Genomic DNA, 16,047 nt, shown 5'->3' on the forward strand with positions numbered 1-16,047 from the left:
TGGTTGAGAGCGCACGCAGCAGAGCGGGGCTCCCCCGTCATCTGTTTAGGCCTAAGGGGCCAGCTCGCCCAGGGAGCCCTGTGGATCAGCTGTGCTCGGAGCACCCAGCAGTGACAGCTGACAGGTGCAACAATGAGTGTGGACCATCAAGATTTTTTGTGCAACGTCAAATATATGGTGATGGAAGGAGAACTGAGTCTGGGTGGTGAACTTCAATGTGATATATATATATATGATGTATTACAGAATTGTACACTTCAAACCTATGTAATGTTACTAACCATTGTCACCCCAGATAAATTTTAATATAAAAAAGATTCTTTGTGCAACGAAGGTGCTCACTCCTCCCCCCGTCCTGTCTGCCCAAAGAAATGGAGTTTGTGTCTGCACATCTGCTCTCTTAAAAAGCCTACCCAACGTGTCCTAGGAAACACTAACCCACCAAGTCCCCACTCATGCAGGGCCAAGGACAGCAGACCCACCAGCCCGCGCCCGGCTCTCTGCTCTCATCTTTGCCTGGAATTCTTACCCAGAAGTAAGTGCTGCTTTAGTTTTTAAGGAAGTGCTGAGGAATACCGAGCTCAGGAAGAGTTTTCCAAGATGTCAGACTGCCGCACACAGACAGACAGGCTCCTCGCCACAGTCTGCAGCCTTTTCCTCAAAACGGGCTTTCTTGGGCTCTGTGCCTGGCACCTGTCACCCTTTCTACCTGATTGGAAAAGGCTGGGTCTTTCTTCCTTAAAAACCCCGTCCATAACTCTCCTCCTCCACTGAACTCCCCCAGTGGAAACTCTTCTGCTCAGCTTCCTCTGGGTGACCCCAGCAAACCTAGTATTTCCTCACAGCCACGAATAGCTCCTCACATGCACTTGTTTTAAGTGTCCGCCATGTTGCAGTTTACACAGCCTTGTATTTGTCAGTAATGCTGCATCCAGTGGTGCTCATATGACTGTGGGGGACACCTGCGTGCACAGGTGAAGGAGAGCCCACTGATGCTCTGACACCAACAGAACAGCCCGGCCCACGCGTCTCACGCAACAACACACCGAACACCAGGATTGGGTGACATGATGAAGCCACCCAACAATTACAGCTGTGGGACTGACAACCCCCAGGAGGGACACACTGAGATAAGGCTGGAAAAACCAAGTTACCCTGAGACCTGCTGACTCCATGCCTCACCTCCTGTCCCCTGGGCCTCCCTCCTGAGCCCTCCTTGGCGCAGGCAGTTAGCTTCTAGAAAAGATGACCCACCGCAGTGTCCTTCCAGGGCTCACAGCCCTCTACCTTAATGGTGTCTGCAGAGCCCCCAGGCGCTGGCCCAGCCTCTGCTGGCTCCGACCCCACTCCCTGTTAGCTGTGTCCTGCCACGTGCTCTCAGCCCATGCTTGTCTCCTGTGACTGGCATGGCTGTAACTTTACATTCACTTGTTAGGAGGTAGACATCTCTACCTAATAGAACTGTCAGCAGTGGGGGGCAGGCCCGTCTGCTTGGACACCACATTGTCCAGTTCTGAGAAAAACACAGGGCTGCCTACTACCTGACAGGAGACTGAGGAACCTGAAAGGTCAGAAGACTTCTCTGAGAGTGTGTGAAGGGGGCTGGGGTGTGGGGTGTGTGTGTGCATTGTGTGTGAGAGAGAGAGGAGCAGAGTATGCGTGTGTGTGTCTCAGAGAGGAGCAGGGTGTGTGCGTGCGTGCATGTGAGAGAGAGAGAAAGCAGAGTATGTGTGTGTGTCTGAGAGAGGAGCAGTGTGTGTGTGGAGAAGCATCTGGAAGCGTCACTGACAGCCCGAGGGGCTCAGCATGACCGCAGGCCACAGCAGAGACCATCCAGCCGGCAAAGGGTGAGGCTGGAGTGGCCGCAGGTGCCCTCAGAGCCAACTCGCCCAGGTTAGAGTCTGACCTTTATCTGAAGGGCAACCTGAAGCCAAGTGAAAGGGTTTAAGTGGGGCAATGACGCGAAATTTTCCCTCTTAAGGTCCCCTCAGGCTTCGGTGTGGACTACACCTGAGAAGGGGGAATGGAAGCACAGGACCCACAGAAGGCTTTTCTAGTCGTCTAGACGAGAGAGAAGGACATTGGCTGGGACCAGGGCAGTGGCAGATAAATAATTGGGAAAACCAAGGGTGCTGGCTGACAGTGGGAATGTGGGGTGAGGAAGACGAGGGGACCAGTGAGACCTCCCAGACCGCTGGCTCACACAGGTAGGTGGATGGCGGGACAAGTTATTGACAGGAAAGAAACATGGGTAGAAATAAGCTCAACTGCAAATTTGCTGAGTCTGAGGTACCTATACGGCAATTCCAATACGTCCAAGTTCAAATGACCTCCTCTCCCCACTCCCTCCACAACAATTTTATTTGATTTGATTACATTAACCAACAGCTGAAATTCTTTCTTCTTGGTTTTCTTGCTTACTGTCTATCCCACTGGACTCTGGAGACTGCAAGACTGGCGAGTGGCCTATCGTCTGCCGTCTTCACCTTGGGTCCCAGAGCCTGGAGTAAGCAGTCTGGCTGCCACACAGCTGGTGCTCAGGACACCGTCCTCTGAGACCAGCCGTAAATTTGGAGTCAAGCATCTAACTGGTCACTGAAGCCAGGGAATGAATGAGACCGTCTAGCAGAGGAGCATACTGAGAGCAGGGAAAGTGAGGGGTAACAAAGGAGGCTGAGGAGACATAGGCAGCGAAGCAGGATGAGGATGGGGCATCACTGAGGTTAAGGGAAGAAAGCCATTCAGGACGAAGGAGCGTCAACCTTGTCAAAAGCCACCAAAGCCACAGAGGTCATGGGGGCTGGTGAGGGGGTGGAGGACGAAGCAGGACGACCTGGAGTATCCATAGCACCTTCCAAAAATGTGGCTGGGGAGCAAAGCAGCACGCAGCACACCGGGGAGGGGGCAGGGTCAGAGGAGGGTCTCTGACTGTTTGCAGGAGGGGTAGTGGTGGTGGTGAAGGTGCAGAGTGCTGCCTCAGGAATTACAGAATGGCCAGCAAGCACGGGGAGAGATGCTCATCACTGGCCACTAGGGAAATCAAATCGAAACACAATGACGTACCATCTCACACGGACTAGGGTGGTGATAATTTAAAAAAATGGACAAGTTACAGGGGTGATGTGGAGAAACCAGAACCTTCTACATTACTGGTGGAACGTAGAACAGTGCAGCTACTATGGAAAGCAGTCTGGCGGTTCCTCAGTAAGTTTAACCTAAAATCACTACGTGACCCAACAACCCAGCTCCTAAGTGTATAGCCCAAAGAACTGAAAGCAGGTGTCCAAACAAAAGCGTGTACACTAACAATCATAGCAGCACTGTTCACAATAACCGAAAGATGGAAAAGACTCAACTGTCCATCAACCGATGAAACTAAATGCATCATACCCAAACAACGGAGTAGCATTTAGCCATAAGGAGTGGCGTACTGACACACGCTACAACACGAGCGGACCCTGAAAACATGCTGAGTGAAAGGAGCTGTCCCAACAGGCTCCACTTACAGGAAACGTCCAGAGCAGGCAAATCCACAGGGAGAAGCAGGACAGTGGTGGCCAGGGGCTGGGCGTGGTAGGAAATGAAGAGTGATGCTTAACGGGGAGGGGTCTTCTTTTTGGGGTGAGGACCATGTTCTGGAACTAGACAGTGATGATGGTTACACAACATTGTGAATGTACTAAATGTCACTAACGGTAAATTTTGTGTTGTGTGCATTTTACTGCATTTAAAGAAAAGTGTTTTATCTGTTCCTTTTCACGTTCAGGGCACCCCCCCCCCCGCCCTCCCAACACACTGTACCAGGCAGAACCAGGAGCTTCATTGTCCTGTGACCCGCCCTGACCTCTAAATACAGCCTGTAGCTCGTCCTCTCACACTGCGATGGTGGGTTTCTCCCCAACAGACTGGAAGCTTTTTGAAAGAGCCTGTCTTCCCAACTCTGAACAGTCAAGGTTCAGTGACAAGGACAGTGCCGGGCACAAGCAAGGGAGGACCAGGGCAGGACGGAGGAATCAATGCCACGTGTGCCCAGCCTGCCATTCCTGGCCGTTTCTCTAGGTCGCCTGCAGCAAACGGCAGGTGCCAAGTGCCAGCGGGCACGCCTGCTCGCGAGGCCCAGCCGCACACAGGAGGCACGCGTGTCGGCGGGACACTGAGCCATAAACACCGCTGTGCAGCTTTGACTTGGGTGTTTCCTCACCAAATCAAAACCGGATTCTCTATCTTGAAGTTACAGGAAATTTTTATGAAGAAGTATGATACCGTTTAGCTATTTGTCGTGGGTAAAACTAAAACAGACTTAGATCTCCCTTTTTTGGTCACTCCTGGAATGGAGGTTATGGCGAGTTTTGTTTTCACCTGTTCATTCAGTGACGTGAAGGATACCGCGGGACCTACTTCAGCATCTTTATTTTTGGCTCAATGACGGGGAATTATTTATCAAACCAGTATTTATTTATCAAACCCAAATTGAAATGGCTGACCTTTTCCTCTCACAGGAACTTAGCAGCCTCTGGAGATTTCTCAGCAAGCAAGCTACAGCCCCACCGCCACACTTAGAGGTGACTGCATTTTGTAGGTGGGATGTGGGGGCCTCGGGATGATCTGAGACACCCTTTGAGATTCAAACTGCAGCGATGCCAGTGAAGCAGGCGCCGTACAGGAGAGGCCTCCTTGCAGAAGACTGTGTGGGCTCCGGCGGGGGGGTGGGGGGGTGGGTCTGTCAGTGTGAGCCACTGGGATCCTCAAAGCTTCGGCGGGGTGGCGGGGGCTTGGAGGAGGGGAGGAAGTGGCTGGTCCCAGGTGGGTCTGGACCCTGTAAAGGGAGGTGGAGCCGCAGCCCGGCCTTGGCCTCATTGCACAGTGCTTGGCCCACAGGGAGGGGCGGAGGCAAAAAGCGAGGTCTTCCTAAGGGGTAAGAGGCCCTCTCCCCATTCCTCCCACAGCAGCCTATGCGTGTGGCTGCCCCTCTGAAGGCAGAGGGAACAACGTTCTAAGGCTCTCCTTCACCCTCAGGAAAGGCGACCCATCGCAGTTTCCAACATGACATGCATCAAGCCTGCATGCTCCAGGGCCCAGCGGTCACCCACAATCCCCAAACTTCTATGGAGCCAGGCAACAGCACCCCCATAATGAGTGAAAAAATAGGGGTGTTTGATAGATTTTCTGTACTCTATTTCATTTAAACAACAAAACAGGCAACTGGACTGGTGACAAGGCCTCATTTCTAGATGTTTTCCCATACAAGGGACCACTATAAGGAACAATCACCTCTTCCCTTCCATTCAAACACTGCAAGTCTAAGAATTCACAACGAGATGCAATGCATTTACTGTTCAATTGGGCAGGGCAAATCACTGGCCTCTTGATAGCTTCTGGATGGCATATGTAATAAATGTCAAAGGAATACCTCTTTCACAGAGCATAACCACACTGGTTTCAGGTAAGAGCCCAAGCAGAGACCTACAGGGTAGCAACAGGGCCCAGCTTCTCGCCAGAGTTTCTCTAGGTTCTGAACCTGGTTTGGACTCCACTAGGCCAGGGGTTAGCAAGCCAAAGGCCATGGGCCAAATCTGGCCCCCTGACTGTTTTGTGAATAAAGTTTTATTAGCACACAGCCATGGCTATTTGTTTACATATCGTCTATGGCTGCTCACTTGCTCCAACAGCAGAGTGGTATGGCCCTCAAAGCCTAAAATACTTATTATCTGGCTCTTTACAGAAAGAGTTTCCTGACCCCTACCCTAGGCCAAGAATCCTTGGCTGAGAGGTGAAAATAAGGGAAGAACAGAAGAGAGTTCCCTGATTAAGACTGATTGGCAAACCTCCTGAGCTTCCATTACAAGGGAAAATGTAGCAATAGGAAGGTGAAAACCCCCTATCACCAAAGATCTGCAGGGGAATCTTTGGTGCACGTAAGGACAAGAGCTTTCAACAGATGCCTGGGGAGTGGAAAGCAGACGGGAGGCAGGGCCAACAGCAAAGCTAAGGCAACTTCTACCTGGAAACCACAAACGGGGTTGCGGCTGGAGGGAGAAGCAGGTGATGTACCCACAGAGTCCCAGAGAGGCTCAGGACTCAGAAACTCTGGAGGGCAGGCATACGATGTGGGGCTGCAAAGAAGGAAATTCATGTTTGGTCTGCATGATGATCTGTCCATAGCCACTGAACATGTGTGCACAATACTGGGGGACTGGGTATCACAAGGGGAGGAAAGAGCTTCTCCAAAGAAACCAGACTGCCCAGGAAAAACTAAGGCTGCTCCTGTCAGAGCTGGCCGCTCAGAGCAAAACTCTCTGCATCCTGGCCTTTCTAGGTCGGAAGCCGCCAGAGCCAGCTCTCAGCTTAGGCCTATAATGCAAGCTGACAAGCCCACCCAGGTACAGAGCCCACGCCAGCTGTGCAAGTGCAGGCAAGGACACACACCAGGCACCCGAGACTGCCATGTCTTCTAGGTCTCCCGGCTTCAATTCTTGCCCCTCTGTTTCCTGCACAGAGATGTGTTGCAGAGATCTTTTTAAATACTTAAGTCAGATCATCTCACTCCCTGTTCAAAATATCTCAATGGCTTCCCATCATCGTAGAGTAAAAATCCAAAACCTGGCCGACAGCTGCTGACGAGACCCTACTGGACCCTGCCTGTGCCCACCTCTCCCACTTCATCCCTCCTGCTCGAGCCACCCTCACTTCTCTTAAAACTGGCCTTCTTCCAGGTGACACACCCAGCTCCCTTGTGCCGCAGGGCCTCTGCACTAGCTGCTGCCTCTGGCTGAATGCCCTTCCTCAGATCCTTGCACCACTGGCTCCTTCTTCATACTCAGGTCTCACCTTGAATGTCATCTCCTTGGTGAGACCATCCCTGACCACCTGAAGCTGCCTCCAGGCCTCTAGCATAGGGGCTGCCAGCGGTGGTCCTGCCCCACAGGGGTGTCTGGAAATGTGCGAGTACAGTTTGGTAACACAACCACAGGGTGCCACTGGCATCAAGACCCCCAAGGCCACTGTTCTGCAACGTGTGAGGCGCTCTCACACCACATGTCATCGGTGCCCCTTAGAAAACACAGCACTCACAGAAAGCAAACTGCATGAGTGCAGGGACCCTTCTGTGTCCAGTGCCGAATCCCCAGCACCCACGATGGTGCTTAGCACACAGCTGGATCTCAGGACGTACCTGCTGGGTGACCATGAGTGAATGAATCAACTGGAAAGAAGCCTGCAACGTGAAAGAGAAGAGCCAGGATAAAGGGAGGAAAATGACTGAGACAGAAAGGTCACTGCAGTGAGCAGGTCTTACCGCAGAGCCCGCCCTCTGCCACACAACACTGCTTCCCATAGGTCTGGACCATGGGAAATCAGAACAGTCCAAAGAGGTTTGCTCTGCCATGCGGGGCTGAGAGGGATTTAGGTGAAATGGGAAACTATAGGGTTTTGTATCATTTTATTTTTTAACCGTGTGCGTTTTGATAGACAAAACATCTAAAAATAAAATCAAGGACACTGCGTCCCGTGGGTCCCCCCAGGCCTATGGGAATGGCCAGTCCTTGTCTGTCAGGTCTTTAAAACGAAGGTGGTCCCAGACCAAATAGTGACAGGCCCTCCTTCCCATCTCACCACCAAATTCCCTTGTCTTGTCACCCTCCTCTTTTCTCTAATTTTATCCACTTCCTTCTCCTTTGCCAATTTATTAATAAGTGTCTTCTTTTCCTTTAAACGTAATCTTAAATTTGATATTTCATATTTAAAAAAGTGATAACTAACAAAGTTAAATTGTCAAATACACACACATTTGAAATATTTTGGAAAATGCTGCTAGGGTCTAAGGAGCCCTGTCAGACAGAACTCTCTGTGAAGCGGGAACTGCCGTGTATCTGCTGTCCGAGAGCAGAGCCACTAGCCACACGTGCTCCTGAGCACTTGAAACGTGGCTACTGTGGCTGAGGAGCTGAATTTCTACATTGCATGTGATTTTCGGTCATTTAAATAGACATACTTGGCTACTGGCTAAATCTCGGACAGCACAGGTCTAACGCCTCAGAGTGACAGGTACTCTGATAGTCCCACTAGGCAAAACGGCATTAGGTCAGAGCCAACACCCTTCAGAGCCATGCTAAACCTCATCTTAAAAAAAATACTCACGATGAAGGAAAATCCAATGTCCTCAAAGCAATCAAACATTCCCCCCACCCACCCAAGTTTAATTCCTAGACTTGTTCTCTGGCTCCCCCAGGTGGAGAAAACGAAGATGGTGAATTGTTTGGGTTTGGGAAGCGGCACTTCCTGCAGCGGCTGTTCTCTGACCTGACCAGGAAGCAGGGAGTCTGCAGCACACACACTAAGGGGGCAGAAGGCAAGACAACTACCTACGATGCTGTGCCGACCAAACACCACGCACCCTGACCTTGGCGGGTACCAGTGTTTAGGGAGCCCTGGAGACTTGACAGCCGAGATCTTTCCGATGAAATTCTATCACCATGATTCATGCTGGTGGCAGACTGACTCCCCCTGCCCCAAGATGCAGGCGGGAGCCTCTCAACCGTTACACGCATGGCTGCGGGCTCACATTCACTCTGCAGCTACTCTAACATACGAACTCTGCACCTCTGTCATGAACCGGGAAACTAGGTTATTTCACATGGTTCGCTTGATGAACTCCTTCTGGAATGACATAACGTGTACTGGAGCTTTTACTGAAGAGGAAAAGGAATACTGATCTTATCTGCGGGCTTTCTGGACTTCTATCATCTAATGGTGATCCTGTGTTTGCTCAGATGCTTTAAAGCATCTGATTCCCTCCGGTTGGCTCATTATACTAAATGTGCTCCATCTTGTTCCATGAATTCAGCGGCTGAGGGTGTGACTGAATGGGGGGCCTAGCTCCTCCCAGGTCGACTGAATGTCTACAAGCAACAGGCATGACACTTCACAATGAACAGAAACAGCCAACACTGACATTCCTAACAAGTGAAGGCAATGTCATTCTTTTCACCTTCTGCAGTGCTTGCAGCGCGTGAGATGCTCAAACGCAAACTCTCTCTCTCTTTCTCTCTTTCTATATATATATATATATATATATATATATATATATATATATATATATAACTTATTAAATGTTAAAAATGTATATGCATGTTCTGAGAAAAATTCCCAAAATAAATTTAAAATAAAAAATATAAAGCACTGAAGATCATATTGGAAATTTTATATTTAAGTGGAAACCCTATTTTGAAATGCTTTAATTAAAGTAAGATCTTAGGAGACTGTACTTTTTGCCAGACGTCTGGTGTTATGTAAAAGCAAACTAAAAACAAAACCAAAATGCTCTTCTTAAAACTCTCAATAGATATTAGAAAAAGACCCAAGTACCACAATCTTCTGCTTTAGTATAATGCTATTCAAAACAAATTATAATGAATGAAAACTCTGCAGTAAAATATTCTTAGAGGACAAAAAGGCAATAAGCCTCTTAATGAGAGATTTTTGTTCTAATTTACAGTATCAGAAAAATCAGAAGATAATTGATCCAAAGCTCTCCTTCTTCCCAAAGATTCTTAAAATCCACCAAATACTTCTCAACTCCAGGACCTAACAAATGGCAAGTGCAAAGAAACAGCAAGTTAAACTGCTGTCTCAGGACTTGACCTAGTTAGGGAGGCTAACCACAGGTAAATGAGGGTGGTCCCAGGCAGTACAAATGATAATTGGTAGAACAAATGATTGCTACTCAAATTTAAAAGATACAAAAAATATGGTCCAAGATGGTGAGAAAAAGCTTCCCTTAAATTTCAGAATAAATGAACTTGAGTTGGAGCTAAAAGGAAGAAAGGATTTCAGACAGGCAGTAAGGAAGACGGAAGAGGATTCTACAACAGTTCTCCAAAAGTGGTCTGGGGATCACCAGGCAGAGACCCCTTAGAGCCTTTCTGGGGTCCACTGCTGCTATGATAATACCATAACACAATCTGCCTTTATAACCATCATGTCCGTTTTTCATAGGCTACGAGACACGCAGCATCAAGAGACTGAATGTGGGAGCAGACTCAAGAAGCCTGCTACTTTCTATTAAATCAGACGTTAAAGAGATTTGCAAAACACAGAGCAATGCCATTTTCTCAGCGAATTTTTGTAAATAATTTCTCATAAAAATATATTCTTTATATTAACATGTAATGGGTGTGTTATTATTACTGGATGAATTAACGAATATTTTGAAATTTTCAGTTTCAATTTCTAACATAAAACATATCGGATAGCTATAACCCACTTAAATAAAGCTCTTTGGGATCCTAATTTCTATAAAGGGGTGTTGACACCCCTTCTGTTTGATCACTGCTGTTGTAAAGGAAATACTATGCTCAGACAATTATGTGCCAGGCATGATTTGCAAGCAAACATACTTTGCGGAGGGGTCTTGTAGAGCAGGGTCTCAACAGGGGCCATTTGCCCCCAGAAGACATCTGGCAGTGTCTGGAGGAACTTTTGGTTGTCACAACTGGAGGGGTTGGGGGCTACTGGTATCTACTGGGGAAGGCCCAGGGCGCTGGTGAACTTCCTACAGAGCCCAGGACCCCAGGGAAGCATCCGGCCCCCCACACAATGGGGCTGCAATGGGGCCTAGGCTGGACGCCCACCAGTGAGCAGATCTCACAGGGAGCCCACGCGTCCGTCTAGGACAGGAGTAGCTGCTAGAAAGGGGACAGCTCAGGGAAGAACAACTGCTTGCTCATGACCGTGAGGACGGTCAGCTCCCAGTCCTCCTCCCAACTCCAATGCCTTCCAGTTCCCCCATTACGCTCTGCCAGCCTCCTCCGTCCTGAGCGCCCGGCTCTAAGCAGAGATAAATAGAGAGGCCAGGAACAGTGAACCAAAACATTGCAATTAAAAGCAGGGAACTCCATTTCCTACGTAGTAATTACACATGAATTTAAAAAAAAAAAAATACTGTTCCTTTGGGTTCTCTCTCTGTTTCACTGGGGCTGTTTACGGTTATATGGAAAAATGCCGGGAAGAAAACGATGGGAAATGCAGCACGGGAAGCCCCCAGTGAAAGCCTGAGCTCCCGATTAGCTTATAGACAGTGGCTTTTGGTGTTGTGGAGGAGGGGAATCGGGGACTCTCCTCTCTGGGGGTGATAATCGCAGCTGCCTCCCCAGAAAACGACTTCCCTTGTCTTCTTCCAACTCGCTCAGGTTAAAATTCCTACTACACAGGCAAGTGACTAGATAGGAAAAAAACTTTTCTTAAGAAAACATTTTTCATAAAAGTTATTTAACATGTAATGGGTGTTATTATTTAGACAATAAATATTTTTTAAATTTCAGATTTAATTTCTAAAACATGACTCCACCACCTACACCTATGGGACCTCAGCAGGCCTGGCCCCACGTTTCTGAGACATTGGGCAGGAGTGGCAGGGGAATTGTAAAGGGACAGATTATAAAGAGAAAAAAGTTATTACTAAAGGTAGGTGTCAAAATAAGCTAACATGTTAGAGAGAGGACTGTTTGGCTCCCTTTACAGCAACAGACATTATTGAAGAGTTGCCATAGAGACTTTCAAACAAAACTAAGCTGAGGCAGGATATGTCAAATGCGTGACCGAAGAACAACACTAGAGCAACCTTTAATGTGCTTAAATCAAATCACTTTACAAAAAGCATTAACACTTTTTAAATATGTGACTCTGGACACAGTACACAAATTAAAAAACAAAAAACACCATCACATGGTCCAATCCTCCAAAATGGGCTTTAGGACTCTATGAGCAATTTAGGATTCTAAATAGTCATAAGATACAACACATCTGAGTGTTACACCGAGAACAGCTGCTCAAAGATGAGTTTCCTCCGTCAACCTTCATGTCCCACTTCAAGTGGCCCGTGAGCCCTTCGGGGCCTCAGCCCTTAAAAGCGTGCCACGAAATAAACCAGCAGTAAGCACTGGGCAGAAACTTTTATTTCCAGAACACATGTGGACAAGCAAGTCAAAGTAAACATTCTATTTGAAAGAGAAAAAAAGAAAAAGAAAATATACCAGTACACATCATGCAAGGAGCAAAAATTCCTAGAAAAAGGCAAAAGTTGCACAGTAGCAGTTATGACGTTTAACAGTATTTTGTTACATTGAAAGATATATTCTGCCACACATCCTGCAGGAAAAACTTTTCATGAGGTGTCACACCTCATCTATTCCATATGGTTAAAAATGGCCAAGTCTGAAACTCACCGAGTCAGTTTAGAGATGAGGAAACAGGGCCGCGGATGTTAAGTGACATTGTTGAGGCCGTCAGGGGTTAGCACACTTACCACTATGCTAAATGCTTTCTCCTCTACCACTCTCCTTTACTACCCTCATGGCAGGACTCCGTCTCTTCCTCACTAAAAAACCCAGGCCACCCAACGTATCTTGTTCGAACTGAAAAACGTTGGGCAGTGCACACGGCTGGCTGCTGTTCTCTGGAAGGCTGAGTGCAGCCAGCCAGGACTGGGGTGCCAGGACCTTCCCACACCTGAAGTTGTGTAGTAAGTCACGTAGAGTAGGCCATGTTCCTGAACAACACTCTTGGGATCATTTCTGACACCTGGTCACTCCACCCTAGACGGGCACCTGCACTCTCAGGTTGGGCAGCCCAGAATGTGGCGACTGTCCTGACAGAGGTGACTTCACAGGGTAACCTGAGCAAATGATGGCTGTGAGGGGGAGGTGATACTAAAAAGGTCTGAAAAGCATCATGGGAATGGCAAGCCAGTTTGAATTGTTCAGGTTAAAATATTCACAAATTCAGGGTAACACTGAGAGAAAAAGAGTGTGCGATAATGGTTTAATTCACCTGCCTGAGTCAATCATGTTTGGTAAGTGGGTGGAACCAGAACTGAAGAAGTGAAATGAAGACTGAGAAGAGAAAAACAACAATAAAAAAGTAAGGTTCAACTCAAAGTTCAGGTGAACTGCAGAGCCTTAATTTGTATTCCTGCAAAATAATTCACACAGTCATCTACCAGTGTCACGCTTAACATGCCATGTTGCCTCTGGTATCCTTAGGAGGAAGTAGTGAAGGGCCCACATTTCAGTATTTTTCAGTGGTAATTTCAAGCTCTGTAGCTCCAGCTCTTAGTAGCGCTAGAAAAAATACAAAAAGACAACTGGGGCATCACATTCAGACACTGCAGGCCACACCTCAAAGGGTCCTAAGCAACTGACACTCTAGGAACCCAATCCACCTTAAAAACACGTAATTTACATATTAGTGGTTTTGGTATCTTTCAGTTATTGATGGATTTTTTTCAGGTTCAAACTTAATCTTTTCCATCCTTTCAGCCGGGTTCTTTCTGCTAAAACAGGAATAAATGAACCATACTCATTGATACTTCTTTGGGACACTAACAAGTGAGAGGACACAGATACGTGAGCAAGAAAGATTTGGGGAGCACTAGGAAGGACGTTTCAGCAGTTTTAATGAAATGTCAACAAATTAAAAAGAGAAAAGAAAAAGTATACACCCTTCCAGAGGGACTAAATTTCATTTAAATCCATTTAGTCAAAATTGACACGGAAGTAAGCAATTTAGACAAATAAGCAAATCAAATACAAGAATGACAGTAAAATTCAATTGTCTGCTATAAAGAAAGGGCAGGGAAAGATTGGCACAAATCATCCCTAACTATTGACAGTTAAGGAACCGTTTGGATTTCTACTTTTTGTTTTGGGAAGAACAACACATTTGCTGGAATAAATCACCTACCGAAGAGGAGCGAAGCTTAGAATGCACCAAGTGATAAGGAAAAGATAACCTGGGGCAAAAAAAAAAGGCTACTGCAGATAATGGCCACTCAGAAATGAACCATCCTAATTTGGCTTACAGGAAGGGGTCTGACACCTGCAAATTAATGTCATCTGTGATAAGACCAGAGACCTCCACGATCCAGCCCTGGAGAACTAGGACACTGAGCCGCTGCTCTGCTCCTAATGTTTCAAAAGGGCCTATTAGCACTGCCTGGGTCCACACCACTCCTGGACCCTTACCCCGATGTGCTCCACAACACCTAGTCACAAAGAAGAAAAGGCAAAGCCAAAGGCTGGCTCTGCAAATGCTCTCAAAGCACAAGGGTGTCAAGAGACTGCCACGACCCCACCACGTCAACACAATCCTCACCGGGTGGTGTTGCAGCTGTTACCCAATGAGCCCAAAGTCAAGAAGCAAAAGAAGTCAGAATTGGCAAATGCAGACAAAGAGAAAATGTGAAAGAGGACAGAAGACTGTACAGAAATACCCAAACTAGAGAAACCAAAATATACCAACACTATTGGGGAAAGAGGCTAAGGGGACCAGACATCAACAGAGAAAAGGAGGTGGCCCAGGAAACCAGCAGCAAAGACAACACTGAGGAAAGCTAGGGTGGTGGGAGGAGGAGATGAGCCCAGGAGAGAGGGACCTCGGTCACTTACAAAGGAAGGAAGGGGGAGGATGGAAAGCTAAAAGGAACATGAAAAGGTCCAGCTGGGGCAGATCCTGTGGAACCAACCAGTCTCTACAGGACCGCTGCTAGATGGGGGTGGGGTGGCGGTGAAGTGCGGGTGGAGTAAGGGTGAATTTTAAAATCCTAGCAGCACAGATATGCATAATTTTCATAGAAACATTCACATTTTACCAAAGCAGAATGAAAACCTAAATAACTAAAATTGAGGGCTATGAAAAACAGTGGGGGAAAAAAATCTCATATAGGGAAACATTACAAAACCCTAGATTTCATCAGCCTCCGTTTTTCTATCCTAAGTTAAGAGCTGTTTATAAACAAGCGGGAAGTGAGCATTTGAGAACAGTTACCTCTGGTTCAATTACGTCTTGTCCTTCTTTTGAACTTTTTCCACTTTTCCCTGCTTTTGGCAATTCCTGGGAAATATCAAGCAAAATCAATTAGGCTTCTCAAATTTTAGAATGCTAAGCAACAAATAAATCAAAATGCAGTTTTAAAACGGACTTATACAATTTAACTAGGACTTAACGACAGTTTTAATCAATACCATCAAACCCTACATCATATTGTTTAGAGATATAACTAAAATAGAGGCCACCCTGCCCCCCACCATTGCTTCCCCTCGTTTTATCTGTATTTGAGGCCGAAAACTTTAAGCAAAAACAGATAAACCCAAGTTTACACAGTGCTCTCAGCATTTTGAAGACCCACATCGCCCCGAAAACCTGAGAGCGGGGATCCCCGAGGTGGTCCCAGAGCTCTGCCTGAAGCACAAACACGCCCCCGCAAACGCAGCACCCGGAGCCATCGCCGCCGCCACCCCGGTAACAGAGCCTCAAGAGGTCCCTTTGGAGAGCAGACGACTCTTCACAAACGTCAAGCGGGGTGCATTCGCTCGCTCCCGTTCTTCCGGGCCGGGTCCCGCCTGCGTCTGCGGCCCCCACCCCTGAAGCCCCTGCCCAGGCTCTGCGAGGCTGGTCAACCACCTCGGCGGCTGCACCTGCCCCTCACGCCCACCGCGCGCACCGCCCGGGCGCCCACGCCGGCAGTCAGGACCCCCGCCCCGGCCGGGCCGCCCCCCATTCCGGGAGCAGGCGGAGCGGCGCCCTGGTGCCCTCAGGACCCCGGCGTCCGGGGCCGCAGGTCCAGGCGCAGGACCCCGACCCCGCCGCGCCCGGCTCCCGGGCAGGTCCCCGCCGGCCTCCCCGCCGGCCCGCCCGGGCCCTGACTCACTTTCTCCTTCTTGTTTTTATTCGGCATGGCTGGTGCGGGCCGCCCCCGCCGCCGGCCCCCCGCAGCAGCAGCGCCCCCGCCCCGGCCGTCGCGCCCTCCCGGCCGCCGCCGTCGCTGCCGCCGCCGCCCGGGGACTGAGCCGTTCGCTCGCTCGCGCTTCCCCTTTTCCAGGCTCCCAGAGGCTGCGGCAGCCGCGGCGGCGGCAGCGGCGGCAGCGGCAGCGGCGGCGTCTCTCCCCCGGCCCTCCCCGCCCCGCTCCGCCCCTCCGCTCTCCTCCCTTCCCCCCCGCCCGCCTCCCAGCCCCGCTCCCCGCCCCGCCCCCGCGCAGATCCCGCCCCTCTGCC

The 16,047-nt window shown here is 48.9% G+C and overlaps 1 protein-coding gene across 7 annotated transcripts in view; it reads right to left on the bottom strand.

The window, feature by feature from the left end:
- The window catches only part of PPP2R5C (protein phosphatase 2 regulatory subunit B'gamma), a 137,920-nt gene that overhangs the window by 121,714 nt on the left and 159 nt on the right, over positions 1-16,047 (bottom strand). For 2 of the 7 annotated variants that reach the window (XM_074326917.1, XM_074326915.1), the window contains exons 1-3: positions 15,704-15,844; positions 14,821-14,886; positions 7,172-7,213 (exon numbers count right to left, since the gene is read on the bottom strand). In XM_074326917.1, the coding sequence (XP_074183018.1) occupies positions 7,172-7,213; positions 14,821-14,886; positions 15,704-15,730 (135 nt within the window). In that variant the 5' untranslated portion in view covers positions 15,731-15,844. Of the gene's footprint in view, positions 1-7,171; positions 7,214-14,820; positions 14,887-15,195; positions 15,317-15,703; positions 15,848-16,047 lie in introns of those variants that run through there. The other 5 variants (XM_074326918.1, XM_074326919.1, XM_019747154.2 and 2 more) reach the window with 5 other exon arrangements.

Source organism: Rhinolophus sinicus, linkage group LG03, assembly GCF_036562045.2.
Source record: "Rhinolophus sinicus isolate RSC01 linkage group LG03, ASM3656204v1, whole genome shotgun sequence".
Taxonomy (NCBI): Eukaryota; Metazoa; Chordata; class Mammalia; order Chiroptera; family Rhinolophidae; genus Rhinolophus; species Rhinolophus sinicus.